General features: G+C 46.3%; 1 protein-coding gene across 1 annotated transcript; it reads right to left on the bottom strand.

Moving 5' to 3' along the window:
- Positions 1-722: 722 nt before the first annotated feature.
- LOC121838980 (anther-specific proline-rich protein APG-like) lies at positions 723-1,271 on the bottom strand. Its single transcript, XM_042294979.1, has one exon. The coding sequence runs from the start codon at positions 1,269-1,271 to the stop codon at positions 723-725; it is 549 nt and encodes a 182-aa protein (XP_042150913.1).
- Between the last annotated feature and the right edge of the window lie 13,671 nt (positions 1,272-14,942).

Genomic DNA, 14,942 nt, shown 5'->3' with positions numbered 1-14,942 from the left:
TTATGTTTCGTATGGTATGTATCCAAGCAGACAACTCTTTGGCACCCTCAGTTAGAGGGACCTGCCAATATCCCTTCAGCAGATCAAACTTGCTAACGTACTTAGCAGCGCAAACACGGTTCACACAATCGTTGACCCTGGGCAAAAGGTTACGAGTCCGACTTAGTAACGACACTGAGTTTCGCAAAATCAGAACAAAACCGCAGAGACCCATCCGCTTTAAGTGCTTATTTACATGCCGAACTCCACAGACTGTTGCTCAAGTATGAATGTCACCTCACTGCGGAGCTTCTCTCTCTTTTCAGGATTCACTCAATAGGCATGTTGTCCCCAACGTCAATGTCATGCTCTAGTACATTTGTCTGAGTTGGCACATCTGAGAATAAACCCTGATACTCTGAAAGCAGTGCGAACAATGTTTGCCTTTTTCCTCCGGAGACAAGTATGCCAAAAAGACATCAAGGTTTTCTAGAATCTCTGAGTTACTCAACCGTCCAACAAGCACAGGGTGTATTGGGCTTTCTTCATGCTAGAGGAAGACTGTAGTCAACGGTGACAGCAGACAGCAGACAGCAGACAGCAGCTACAGGCAAACAACAATAGTTGTTTCCACCAACTTCTCCGCCCCGATCGTAGCAGGTGAAGTGCAGTTTCAACATGTTGACATGACACTGCCCGTTTTTTTGTTCTCCTGTGCAGCGATGATGTAATCCAGATTACCTCTAGGGTCTTGGGGTGTAGGAAGGGGCAGGGTCTTGGGGTGGAGGAAGGGGCAGGGTCTTGGGGTGGAGGAAGGTGCAGGGTCTTGGGGTGGAGGAAGGGGCAGGGTCTTGGGGTGGAGGAAGGTGCAGGGTCTTGGGGTGGAGGAAGGGGCAGGGTCTTGGGGTGGAGGAAGGGGCAGGGTCTTGGGGTGGAGGAAGGGGCAGGGTCTTGGAGGGGAGGAAGGGACAGGGTCTTGGGGTGGAGGAAGGGGCAGGGTCTTGGGGTGGAGGAAGGTGCAGGGTCTTGGGGTGGAGGAAGGGGCAGAGTCTTGGGGTGGAGGAAGGTGCAGGGTCTTGGGGTGGAGTAGGGGGGGCAGGGTCTTGGGGTGGAGGAAGGGGCAGGGTCTTGGGGTGGAGGAAGGGGCAGGGTCTTGGAGGGGAGGAAGGGGCAGGGTCTTGGAGGGGAGGAAGGGGCAGGGTCTTGGGGGAGGAAGCGGCAGGGTCCTGAAAAGTAAGCCTGCAACGGTGACCCCGGAACAGGCAACAAAAGCAAGACTTGGACATCCACATCGAAAGTGCGGCTTCGGGCCTTTCAATCATACTAAACTTTCATTTTTTGTTTGGGTCTTCTCCAGATTCTCACTGGCAAACTCACAGGCAATATGTATGGAAAAGTGCTAATGTGTTCCAACAGATTTGTTTTTGTGTTTAAGGTGTTGCCCTGCAACCTCTCAGCTAGCTTAAAGGATCTCTGACATGATGGCCAAACATAAGCTAATTCAGACTAAAACCAGAGAGATTCCTGAACAACCTCCCGGCAGTAAAGCTCTCAACAGAAATCTCTCAAAAGCACCTAGAGATTCTGAGTTGTAGGAACTAGAGGGGCAATGGGTTACACCCAACGGTTGTAGCATTTTGCTGGAAGACGTTTGAACCTTGGTCTGATTGCACTACCTCCTTGAAGTCTAAATGTTGAAAAATGATTTCACAAGGGCCTAGACAATACTGGGAACCGTGATTTTCCTCAGCGGAATGGCTTCAAGGGGGAAATTAGTGGCAGTACACATGATGGTTAAGAGAAACTGGTTGCCACTGTTTGCTTTTGGCAAAAGACCAACACGATCCACCAGAACCCTGCTGAAAGGGAAGTCAAAAGCAGGAATAGGCTGCAAAGATGCAACTGGCACAGCTTGATTGGGGTTTACCCCTCCGCTGGCGAACGCAACAAGATTTACAGTAAGCCACAACATATTGTTTTAGACCAGGCCAGAAGTTATGCAAGATACGGTCATAGGCCTTGTTGACCACAAGATGGCGTGCCATATTACCATCGTGAGCCAACCTCAATATCTCTTGTCGAAGTGTAAATGGAACGACAATTTGAAATACACTGGGCCAATCGTCTTGCTCAGAAGTGGTGCGAGAACGTTAGAACACGTTCTCTGTCAAAGTAACCCCTTCATAATTCATAAAACTCTTCTTCTGGACTTATCTCAGCAAAAAGGAGGGAAGAGTGAATCATCTTTACTCTGTTCAGCAATAAGCTACATCCTAGACATCGAAGTGTCAACTATAGGAACCTTCTCTTCCTTCAACGGGTCCAACAAACTCTCTCACCTTTGGGGTTTTTCAAAGGTCACAACTCAGGTTTATCAAAATCAGGATCACACACACAAACATCCCAGACAGATCGACCATGGTGGGATCGCTGATGACATCCTCCTCAACACTAGACTTGTTCGCGCCAACTTTCTTAGACACTTGTAACAGCACACGCTAGGGTACTTTTCTGATAACCTATCACGTTCCTCTACTCTGGGTTCCATAGAGAGCACAGGATTTGGCATGACCTTCCCTCCAGCCAAATCGTTTTCTAAAATGAATGAGACCACCTTCACAGGTAGGCCTCAACTCCAAAGACGAGGAATAAGACTCGAGTTCCACAATATACAAAATAACTTCCAGGCAACCCATCTCCACGCCTTGTACCAACAAACTGTAACCAGTTGCTGAAGTGTCGGACAAAAGGCAAAACGACCTCCAGAATGAAGGACTGGCCTGCCCCAGTGTCTCACAGTATCTTCACCAGCTGCTTAACAGCATCGCCACTCTGCAGACACACAAACCCGTCTGAAACAAAGGGTTCATGCACATCTGATCCAAAGTCTTGTTTAGGAGATACACCAGGTCCCGAACAGAGACTGGAGTGTTCCCACAAGAAGAAACTGCCTTGTCCCTCTGTCACTGAGAGACAATGTCTCCTTTAGGGATGTGTCAATCCACTCAGAGTAAAATATACATCCACCTCTCTTCCGTTGATGGACGAAACATGTCGGTTGTTCCCACCAAGATGAAACTCTACTGGGTGCAGGATGTTCTGACTGGATTCGATTAAGAGAGATGGATCTGGAAGCTTCCAGATCCATCTCTCTTAATTGAATGGCTTGCATACATTCTTATTGTTCTTGTCGTAGTCTGTCTGCACATTTTCTCTCCTTGTGCACAAGCTCTAGTTTCGGTTGTTCCCATTTTGCCTTTAGTTCTTGTCACGTTCTGACCTTTATTACCTTTGTTTTGTCGTTATTTAGTATGGTCAGGGCGTGAGTTGGGGTGGGCAGTCTATGTATGTTTTTCTATGATTTGGGGATTTCAATGTTTCGGCCTAGTATGGTTCTCAATCAGAGGCAGGTGTCATTAGTTGTCTCTGATTGAGAATCATACTTAGGTAGCCTGGGTTTCACTGCGTGTTTGTGGGTGTTTGTTTCCGTGTCTGTTGTTCACCACACGGTACTGTTTTGGGTTTCGTTCATTCCACGTTTATTGTTTTTGTATTCAGTTGTTCATGTGTACTATTTCTTATTAAAAGAACCATGGACACTTACCTCGCCGCATATTGGTCCTCTGATCCTTTTCGCCTCTCCTCTTCGGAAGAAGAGGAGGAAATCCCTTACATTTCTACTTCTCAGTTGCACGTCAATGGGGTGTACTCCTTCTCCTAACTCTCTGACTACAGCTTTTCAATCGGCATGTGCAACTTTGAGGTCATAATGCTTTGCAATGACAAGCAGATTCACCTTTTGCACATTTATCTAGCATCTCCCATGTAGAGTTTTCCACAAACGCTTCCAACTTAGAGTCCCTAGGCTTTTTATTTTATAAGCCTGTGTGTTCATGCAACTTTCAAAATGATTCCACCAATCTTATAACCCCTCAGGGTGGATGTCAGTGACAGAAAGTGTCTTTTGAAAACTCAAATATCTGAACGCAGCAGAGCTTAAAGAGAAGATGATTAGAGCGACTAACATACTCACGGTAAACACGATCCCGAATGAGCCTCCATTTTGGTACGTTCCCCAGCAAGAAAAAAATAATAGTCACGCAAACAGAAAGGGGAACTAACAAAGAGTCACTGACAAGAACCAAAATTAAATGTGTGGGTTTTATGGGTGGTTCTAAATGACTCGAGTGTCCACTGAAAGATGACTAGCAACAACTGGCACCTAAAAGACCCCGACCATGAGCACCCAGGAAATTTGCCCAAGAAGAGGCAAACAAAATATGTATTTTTTAATTTTTTAAACACACCAAACTTAAAAAAGGTACGAAGCAAAACAAAAAGTGTAGGAAAACAAAAACAGGGTAGATCAGATAAAAGATTGTTTTGTCTAGACCTCAACTAGGGGAGAGCCAACTTAAAGTGTTACAGCTCCACATCTCTCAACACAACTGGAGCACTGGGCAGGCCACTCTTAAATAGCACCTGGGCCAGCACAGGTGAAACACCTTCCCACTAACGAGATGACAAATGAGTGCAGGTGTAACTGACTAACAAGGTGACACCAATCCGTGCGTCCCCATGTGCTAACCTCTAAATATAAAATGGAAAAACCAAAGCCTGTAACAACTGTTGCAGTAGATATAATATACATTTATATGTGTATGTTTACTGGATAGAGAGCGAGTTGAAAGATAGGAGAAAACGAGAGAGTGTGCTGAAAGAGTACAGGGCCACATTCAAACCCACGATGGCAATGATACATTGAATATGACCATTAGTCCACATGACCCCTAGATCACCCAGGCCACATAATATCACCCAGGCCACATAATATCACCCAGGCCACATAATATCACCCAGGCCACATAATATTACCCAGGCCACATAATATCCCCCAGGCCACATAATATCCCCCAGGCCACATAATATCACCCAGGCCACATAATATCCCCCAGGCCACATAATATCACCCAGGCCACATAATATCACCCAGGCCACATAATATCCCCCAGGCCACATAATATCCCCCAGGCCACATAATATCAATATTTCAGCTCTCTCTGGCCTCTGCTAGCTTATTAAGTGGTCATACCACCCAGTGATGTACACTGCCTTCATACCCATTGACTTATTCCAAATTCTGCTGTGTTACAGCCTGAACTCAAAATGGATGACATTTTTGTTTTTCCTCACCCATCTACATACAATACCCAATAATGACAAAGTGAAAACATGTTTTTAGTCATTTTAGCAGAAATATTTAATTTAAATAAGTTTTCACACCAATACAATACATGTTAGAATGGCATTTGGAAGTGATTACAGCTGTGAGTCATTCTGGGTAAGTCTCTAAGAGCTTTGTGTGGCCGATGTGAAATGGCTAGCTAGTTAGCGGTGGTGCACGCTATTAGTGTTTAAGTCGGTGTTCGTCACTCGCTCTGAGACCCAGAAGTAGTGGTTCCCCCTTTGCTCTGCAAGGGCCGTGGCTTTTGTGGCACGATGGGTAACGATGCTTCGAGAGTGACTGTGGTTGACGTGTGCAGAGGGTCCCCGGTTCGAGCCCAGGTTGGTGCGAGGAGAGGGGATGGAAGATATACTGTTACATTACTTGGCACACTTGGATTGTACAATATTTGCCCATTATTATTTGATTAATTCTTCAAGCTCTGTCATGTTCTACACCTCTGAATCTGAATCTGAATCTGAAGCTGAATCTGAATCTGAAGCTGAATCTGAATCTGAAGCTGAATCTGAATCTGAAGCTGAATCTGAATCTGAATCTGAAGCTGAAGCTGAATCTGAAGCTGAAGCTGAATCTGAATCTGAAGCTGAATCTGAATATGAATCTGAATCTGAAGCTGAATCTGAAGCTGAATCTGAATCTGAAGCTGAATCTGAAGCTGAAGCTGAATCTGAAGCTGAAGCTGAATCTGAATCTGAAGCTGAATCTGAAGCTGAATCTGAAGCTGAATCTGAAGCTGAAGCTGAATCTGAATCTGAAGCTGAATCTGGCAATGAATGGTGGTGACTAAATGACTTGTTACCTTAGATTGTGAACTGTCACGATCAAAACATATATTATATATATTTAATGGTTGTAAAGATGGGGAGAGGTCTGTCCGTAAATAAAGAGATGCTTTCTGCTTTTTTGACACCACAAATCATGTCCTGCAGGCTGTAGTTTTATCTTATCTTGATTATTGTCCAACCATGTGGTGAAGTGCTCCAACCATGTGGTGAAGTGCTCCAACCATGTGGTCAAGTGCTCCAACCATGTGGTCAAGTGCTCCAACCATGTGGTCAAGTGCTCCAACCATGTGGTCAAGTGCTGGCCCAGAACAGAGTGGCACCACATGCTCTACATTGTAATCAGAGGGCTGATATAAATGTTATGCATGTCAGTCTCTCTTCGCTAAGAGTTGAGGAGAGACTGACTGCATCACTTCTTATTTTTAATAAACATTCTTGTGTTGAAAATTCCAAATTGTTTGCATAGTCACCTTACACACGGCTCTAACACACACACACACACACACACACACACACACACACACACACACACACACACATACACATACACATACACACACACACACACACTTACCCCACCAGTTAGCAAAAATAGATAAGATCTTGCTACCATGGAAAGGTAAATAACTGTCTATTTGTGTGGGGGGGGGGGATAATCTGGATTAATGCAGTTGTCATATCCCAATTTACCTATTTACTTATGGCCCTACCTACTCGGAACAATTTATTTTTTAAATTATCTGAGCAAAAAACATTTAACTTTATTTGGAATGGCAAACCAAACAAATTAAAATATGCTTATTTATATAATGAATCGGACTTCAGGGGGGCTGAAATGATTGAATATTGAAGCATTAAACCTATCACTAACAGCGTCAGTCTGTCACACCCTGATCTGTTTCACCTGTCCCTGTGATTGTCTCCACCCCCTCCAGGTGTCGCTTATTTTCTCCAGCATATTTATCCCCGTGTTTCCTGTCTCTCTGTGCCAGTGTATTTATCCCTGTGTTTCATGTCTCTCTGTGCCAGTGTATTTATCCCTGTGTTTCATGTCTCTCTGTACCAGTGTATTTATCCCTGTGTTTCCTGTCTCTCTGTGCCAGTGTATTTATCCCTGTGTTTCCTGTCTCTCTGTGCCAGTGTATTTATCCCTGTGTTTCATGTCTCTCTGTGCCAGTGTATTTATCCCTGTGTTTCATGTCTCTCTGTGCCAGTGTATTTATCCCTGTGTTTCCTGTCTCTCTGTGCCAGTGTATTTATCCCTGTGTTTCATGTCTCTCTGTGCCAGTGTATTTATCCCTGTGTTTCATGTCTCTCTGTGCCAGTGTATTTATCCCTGTGTTTCCTGTCTCTCTGTGCCAGTGTATTTATCCCTGTGTTTCCTGTCTCTCTGTGCCAGTGTATTTATCCCTGTGTTTCCTGTCTCTCTGTGCCAGTGTATTTATCCCTGTGTTTCATGTCTCTCTGTGCCAGTGTATTTATCCCTGTGTTTCATGTCTCTCTGTGCCAGTGTATTTATCCCTGTGTTTCCTGTCTCTCTGTACCAGTGTATTTATCCCCGTGTTTCCTGTCTCTCTGTACCAGTGTATTTATCCCCGTGTTTCCTGTCTCTCTGTACCAGTGTATTTATCCCCGTGTTTCCTGTCTCTCTGTACCAGTGTATTTATCCCCGTGTTTCCTGTCTCTCTGTACCAGTGTATTTATCCCGTGTTTCCTGTCTCTCTGTGCCAGTGTATTTATCCCTGTGTTTCCTGTCTCTCTGTGCCAGTGTATTTATCCCTGTGTTTCATGTCTCTCTGTGCCAGTGTATTTATCCCTGTGTTTCCTGTCTCTCTGTGCCAGTGTATTTATCCCTGTGTTTCATGTCTCTCTGTGCCAGTGTATTTATCCCTGTGTTTCATGTCTCTCTGTGCCAGTGTATTTATCCCTGTGTTTCCTGTCTCTCTGTGCCAGTGTATTTATCCCTGTGTTTCCTGTCTCTCTGTGCCAGTGTATTTATCCCTGTGTTTCATGTCTCTCTGTGCCAGTGTATTTATCCCTGTGTTTCATGTCTCTCTGTGCCAGTGTATTTATCCCCGTGTTTCCTGTCTCTCTGTACCAGTGTATTTATCCCCGTGTTTCCTGTCTCTCTGTACCAGTGTATTTATCCCCGTGTTTCCTGTCTCTCTGTACCAGTGTATTTATCCCCGTGTTTCCTGTCTCTCTGTGCCAGTGTATTTATCCCCGTGTTTCCTGTCTCTCTGTGCCAGTGTATTTATCCCCGTGTTTCCTGTCTCTCTGTGCCAGTGTATTTATCCCTGTGTTTCCTGTCTCTCTGTGCCAGTGTATTTATCCCTGTGTTTCCTGTCTCTCTGTGCCAGTGTATTTATCCCTGTGTTTCCTGTCTCTCTGTGCCAGTGTATTTATCCCTGTGTTTCCTGTCTCTCTGTGCCAGTGTATTTATCCCTGTGTTTCATGTCTCTCTGTGCCAGTGTATTTATCCCTGTGTTTCATGTCTCTCTGTGCCAGTGTATTTATCCCTGTGTTTCCTGTCTCTCTGTGCCAGTGTATTTATCCCTGTGTTTCCTGTCTCTCTGTGTCAGTTCATCTTGCATGTTTTTCCCATACTCCTTTTCTATTCTCTTTTCGATAGTCCTCCAGGTTCTGACCCCTGCCTGACTCTGGACTACTTTCCCACCTGCCTGATCATCCTGCCTGCCCCAACCTTGAATCTACCTGCCCTTCGGTACATATTGAACTCTGAACTGGTTTTGACCTTTTGCCTGTCCATGACCATTCTCTTGCCTACTCCTTTTGGATTAATAAACATTGTAAGACTCCAACCGTCTGCCTCCTGTGTCTGCATCGGGGTCTCGCCTTGTGCCGTGATACAGTCAAACAAAAGTTATACTTCAACCCAAACAGGTTCTAAAGCAGATTAGTAAGAATTGCTCATACCTTGTTCAAAAATGTAATTTTTCCTTTTATCCAGATTACAACCTCTCACTTTCAGTTAATGGAAAACGAAACCCTTTTTCAAAATTGCAATTCCGGTTTCATCATACAGAAAAGACGGAACAAATATTACAACAAATATGGTTAAATTAAAATACACTAATTGAGAGTAGTTGAGGGGTGAGTTTATGGAGCTAGGTGGGATGGACTGAGAGTAGCTGAGGGGTGGGTTTATGGAGCTAGGTGGGATGGACTGAGAGTAGCTGAGGGTTGGGTTTATGGAGCTAGGTGGGATGGACTGAGAGTAGTTAAGGGGTGGGTTCATGGAGCTAGGTAGGATGGACTGAGAGTAGTTAAGGGGTGGGTTCACGGAGCGAGGTAGGATGGACTGGTAGAGGGGTGGGTTCATGGAGCTAGGTAGGATGGACTGAGAGTAGTTAAGGGGTGGGTTCACGGAGCGAGGTAGGATGGACTGAGAGTAGCTGAGCGAGGGGTGGGTTTTGGAGCTAGGTGGGATGGACTGAGGTAGGATGGACTGGAGAGTAGCTGAGGGGTGGGTTCTAGGTGGGATGGACTGGAGCTAGGTGGGATGGACTGAGAGTAGCTGAGGGGTGGGTTTATGGAGCTAGGTGGGATGGACTGAGAGTAGCTGAGGGGTGGGTTGCTAGGTGGGATGGACTGAGAGTAGCTGACGGGTGGGTTTATGGTGGGATGGACTGAGGGGTGGGACGGTGGGAGACTGAGAGTAGCTGAGGGGTGGGTTTATGGAGCTAGGTGGGATGGACTGAGAGTAGCTGAGGGGTGGGTTCATGGAGCTAGGTGGGATGGACTGAGAGTAGCTGAGGGGTGGGTTTATGGAGCTAGGTGGGATGGACTGAGAGTAGCTGAGGGGTGGGTTCACGGAGCTAGGTGGGATGGACTGAGAGTAGCTGACTGAGAGGGGTGGGTTCACGGAGCTAGGTGGGATGGACTGAGAGTAGCTGAGGGGTGGGTTTATGGAGCTAGGTGGGATGGACTGAGAGTAGCTGATGGGGGTGGGTTCACATGGAGCTAGGTAGGATGGACTGAGAGTAGCTGAGGGGTGGGTTTATGGAGCTAGGTAGGTGGGGGATGGACTGGAGAGGTAGGATGGACTGTAGCTGGGGTGGGTTCATGGAGCTAGGTAGGATGGACTGAGAGTAGCTGAGGGGTGGGTTTGGAGCTAGGTAGGATGGACTGAGTAGCTGAGAGTAGCTGAGGGGTGGGTTGTAGGATGGACTGAGAGTAGCTGAGGGGTGGGTTCACGGAGCGAGGTAGGATGGACTGAGAGTAGCTGAGGGGTGGGTTTATGGAGCTAGGTGGGATGGACTGAGAGTAGCTGAGGGGTGGGTTATTTGGGATGGCGCTAGGTGGGATGGACTGAGAGTAGCTGAGGGGGGTGGGTTTATGGAGCTAGGTGGGATGGACTGAGAGTAGCTGAGGGGTGGGTTTATGGAGCTAGGTGGGATGGACTAGGAGAGTAGCTGAGGGGTGGGTTTATGGAGCTAGGTGGGATGGACTGAGAGTAGCTGAGGGGTGGGTTTATGGAGCTAGGTGGGATGGACTGAGGGGTGAGTTTATGGAGCTAGGTGGGATGGACTGAGAGTAGCTGGGTGGGTTTATGGAGCTAGGTGGGATGGACTGGACTGAGAGGTAGGATGGCTGTAGCTGAGGGTTGGGTTTATGGAGCTAGGTGGGATGGACTGGAGCTGAGGGGTGGGTTTATGGAGCTAGGTGGGCTGGACTGAGGTAGCTGGGTGGGGTTATGGAGCTAGGTGGGCTGGACTGAGAGTAGCTGAGGGGTGGGTTTATGGAGCTAGGTGGGCTGGACTGAGAGTAGCTGAGTAGTTGAGGGGTGGGTTGAAAAGCTCATGTTCCATTATAGTTATGACTGAAAACATGATTTATAATGGAGAATTACTATCTGTCCAGATGTAAAGTATATCAACATATCAAATGACTATTCTTGCTATGTAACTACTCTAAAAAAAACAAAATAAATAGTGACATGTACGGAAAATGTGTGTAGAACGTACTTTGTCCTCCAAAGCGGGGGGGTGGTGGATGGGCCCAAAAACAATAATAATATATTCTAATACAATTCATTCACACCAATTCATTGATATACACAGAGTATACAAAACATATAGAGCACCTGCTCTTTCCAGGTGAACCCAGGTGGAAGGTATGATCCTTTATTGATGTCGCTTGTAACTCAATATTAGGAAAGTGTTCCTCATGTTTGGTATACTCAGTGTATATGTTGAAGAGGGTAGGGCTCAAACTGCATCCCTGTCTCACCCCACGGCCCTGAGGAAAGATATCTGTGTGTTTATTGCCACTTTTAACCTAACACTTGTTGTTTGTGTACATTGATTTTATCATGTCATATATATTTCCACCCCAACACCGCTTTTCATCCATTTGTATAGCAGACCTTCATGCCGGATGTGAAACGGCTAGCTTAGTTAGCGGTGGTGCTGATTTAACGGATGTGAAACGGCTAGCTTAGTTAGCGGTGGTGCTGATTTAACGGATGTGAAACGGCTAGCTTAGTTAGCGGTGGTGCTGATTTAACGGATGTGAAACGGCTAGCTTAGTTAGCGGTGGTGCTGATGTAACGGATGTGAAACGGCTAGCTTAGTTAGCGGTGGTGCTGATTTAACGGATGTGAAACGGCTAGCTTAGTTAGCGGTGGTGCTGATTTAACGGATGTGAAACGGCTAGCTTAGTTAGCGGTGGTGCTGATGTAACGGATGTGAAACGGCTAGCTTAGTTAGCGGTGGTGCTGATTTAACGGATGTGAAACGGCTAGCTTAGTTAGCGGTGGTGCTGATGTAACGGATGTGAAACGGCTAGCTTAGTTAGCGGTGGTGCTGATGTAACGGATGTGAAACGGATAGCTTAGTTGGCGGTGGTGCGCGCTAAATAGCGTTTCAATCGGTGATGTCACTTGCTCTGAGACCTTGAAGTTGTGGTTCCCCTTGCTTTGCAAGGGCCGTGGCTTTTGTGGAGCGATGGGTAACGATGCTTCGAGGGTGACTGTTGACATGTGCAGTTCGCGCCCAGGTCGGGGCAAGGGGACGGACGTAAAGTCTATACTGTTACACCAAATTGAGTCAAATATATATTTTTTGAATCAACAAAGCAGAAGACTTTGGTTTTGTTTTGTTTGTCAGTAAGGGTGTGCAGGGTGTATACATGTTCTGTCGTACGTTATTTTGGTGAGAAGCAAATTTGTTCAGGACATTGTTTTCACTGAGGAAATGTTGGAGTCTTCTTTTAATACCGCAGAGGATTTTTCCAAGATCGCTGTTGATGCAGATTTCATAGTAATTATTGGAGTCAAATTTGTCTCCACTTTTGAGGATTGGTGTCCATTGTCCATCGCGATGTACACCATTTGAACTTAGTCTTGAATGATGCATGTCAAGATATACCAGAGATAAGGGACTGTTGATATGATAATCAATATGAATATAATGAATTCACAAACCGTTTTTATTTTTTATAAACGCTCAAAAACTGTTGTCCGATAATCCAAAGATGATAATCTGTTCTCAACTGCATATTTTTTGGATGTCTTCTATCCAGACGACCTGTCGCCAGAGCTTCCTATATAGCTCATCTCTTTCTTCAACGTGTTGAGGCAGTCAATTAAGGAGAATGAGAGTCTCAATTAAAGATGCTGCAAAACTGTTTATTTGAAGCACAACAACTTTCTGCCGAGTTTCCCTGATGTTGCTACGGCAATCAAGCTGTTTTTAACTTTTTCTCTGCAACTGTTGCATCTACTGTGAGATAGTTTTCTCAACTGAAATGAATAAAGAACTACCCTAAGAAGCATCAGGCTCAACACTTGAGTAAACTCCACTCATTACACTGGTGCCGTCGTAGCCTTGACATAGGGATTTGTTCACCGATATCCTCTTACTTTCAATCAGTTCAATTATTTATTTTTCAAGGCCTGAGGCACTTTGTTCAATCACATTGTTGAAGCCCAAGAAACAAACACTTAGCTTCCTAGTACAGATGGAAATTAAAAAGGTTAATGAATGACTTTTTGGAGGGTTACTTTTGGAGCCTCTAGCTATCTGTCAGTTAGCAGTATTTAACAGCTGTTGTGTGTATGGAGATGATGTGTAGTCTTTGTAATGTCCCGTTTCTACAGAAGTAAATTTGATGATGCATCATTATACCATTAGCTAGAGCTAGTCACAAGTTGGCTAACATTAGCTAGCTAGTTAGCTCACTAACTTCAGCTATTATTGTTTTTGTTTCAATCACACTAGATTTGAATCAAACGATGAAACCAGCAGCCATTCTGACTTTTTTTTCAGCGCAATGTTAGTTTTTATAATGTCAGTTTATCAATGTAACGTTATTGATCTGTCAAGTTTCCCTAACTAATGCCCTACTTTTCACACTGACACGGCGTAAACAGTTCCACGGGTTGTCATGGTGCACAGTCAGTGTACAACACTATGATCATCATGTCTTAGCAGGATCAGATGGTGACAGGGGTCTCATCAGGGTCAAACAGCCAGAGAAGAACAGTCTACAAAGCTCAGGTGAATTTTGCAGTATTTTATAACAATCCGTGATACAAAGTTCCATCTTGAGTTGCTGGGTACACCTACAACCAATGAATGTTACCCTCCCCACCTCCTCCTCTTTTCCTCCTCCCTCTCTTCCTTCCCCTCCTGCCCTCCTCCTCCCCCTCATCCTCCCCCTTCCTCACCTTCTCCGCCTTCCTCCTCCTGCCCTCCTCCTCCTCCGGCCCTCCTCCTCCTCCTGCCCTCCTCCTCCTCCTGCCCTCCTCCTCCCCCTCCTCCTGCCCCCCTTCCTCACCTTCTCCGCCTCCTCCTCCTGCCCTCCTCATCCTCCTGCCCTCCTCCTCCTCCAGCTGTCCTCCTCCAGCTGTCCTCCTCCAGCTGTCCTCTCCTTCTCCTTCTCCCCCTTCCTCCTCCTGCGCTCCCCCTCCTCCTTCCCTCCTCCTCCAGCTGTCCCCGCCCCCCTCTCCTCCCTCTCCTCTTCTTCTCCCCGTTACTCTTCTTGCTCCTCCTCCACTTCCTGCTCCTCCCTCCTCCACTTCCTGCTCCTCCCTCCTCCACTTCCTGCTCCTCCTCCTCCACTTCCTGCTCCTCCCTCCTCCACTTCCTGCTCCTCCTCCTCCACTTCCTCCTCCCTCCTCCACTTCCTGCTCCTCCCTCCTCCACTTCCTGCTCCTCCCTCCTCCACTTCCTGCTCCTCCCTCCTCCACTTCCTGCTCCTCCCTCCTCCCTTCCCCCCTCCTCCACTTCCTGCTCCTTCCTCCTCCACTTCCTGCTCCTCCCTCCTCCACTTCCTGCTCCTCCCTCCTCCACTTCCTTCCTCCCTCCTCCACTCCTCCACTTCCTCCACTTCCTGCTCCTTCCTCCTCCACTTCCTGCTCCTCCCTCCTCCACTTCCTGCTCCTCCCTCCTCCACTTCCTGCTCCTCCCTCCTCCACTTCCTGCTCCTCCTCCTCGTGGCAGACTTTGCTTCTTTTTTCGATAGATGTCACATTGCATGCAGTGGTATGTGGTATGCAACTGCTTTGAAATGTGTATGTCCCAATGTACATGTATATCTCTTGTATGTTGCTATATAACACATGCAACATTTCTGTTATGTCTAAATGTTAACTGCCCGTATAAGTCAGATATTACTAGAATCTTCTATGAATCTTCTATGAATCTTCTCGGTGTATTTGCTGTGTATTATTGACAAATTCCAGGTAGAACGCATAAATAAATAAATGATTCAATATCTTTCCCATGTGGGTTAGCTAAGTACATATACCGTGGAGGTTGAAGAGTCTCTCCATGGTCCTTGACCTTGCTAGCTGGTGACCAGACCTCTGAGTCTGCACTGCGTTCCAGTCCCTCCTTCCAGGTCACCGCTGCAGCCCTCACGTCACGTCTCACCGTCTCCATCCCGTCTCACACCCAACCGGGCTT

Source organism: Oncorhynchus tshawytscha, linkage group LG13 (genome assembly GCF_018296145.1).
Source record: "Oncorhynchus tshawytscha isolate Ot180627B linkage group LG13, Otsh_v2.0, whole genome shotgun sequence".
NCBI classification, from domain to species: domain Eukaryota; kingdom Metazoa; phylum Chordata; class Actinopteri; order Salmoniformes; family Salmonidae; genus Oncorhynchus; species Oncorhynchus tshawytscha.
The sequence above is the reverse complement of the archived record's forward strand: the minus strand, read 5'-3'. Positions and strand labels throughout refer to the sequence as shown.

Excerpts from the sequence above, each read along its gene's own strand:
- LOC121838980 (XM_042294979.1), bottom strand. The coding sequence starts at position 1,271 with ATGTGGATGTCCAAGTCTTGCTTTTGTTGCCTGTTCCGGGGTCACCGT.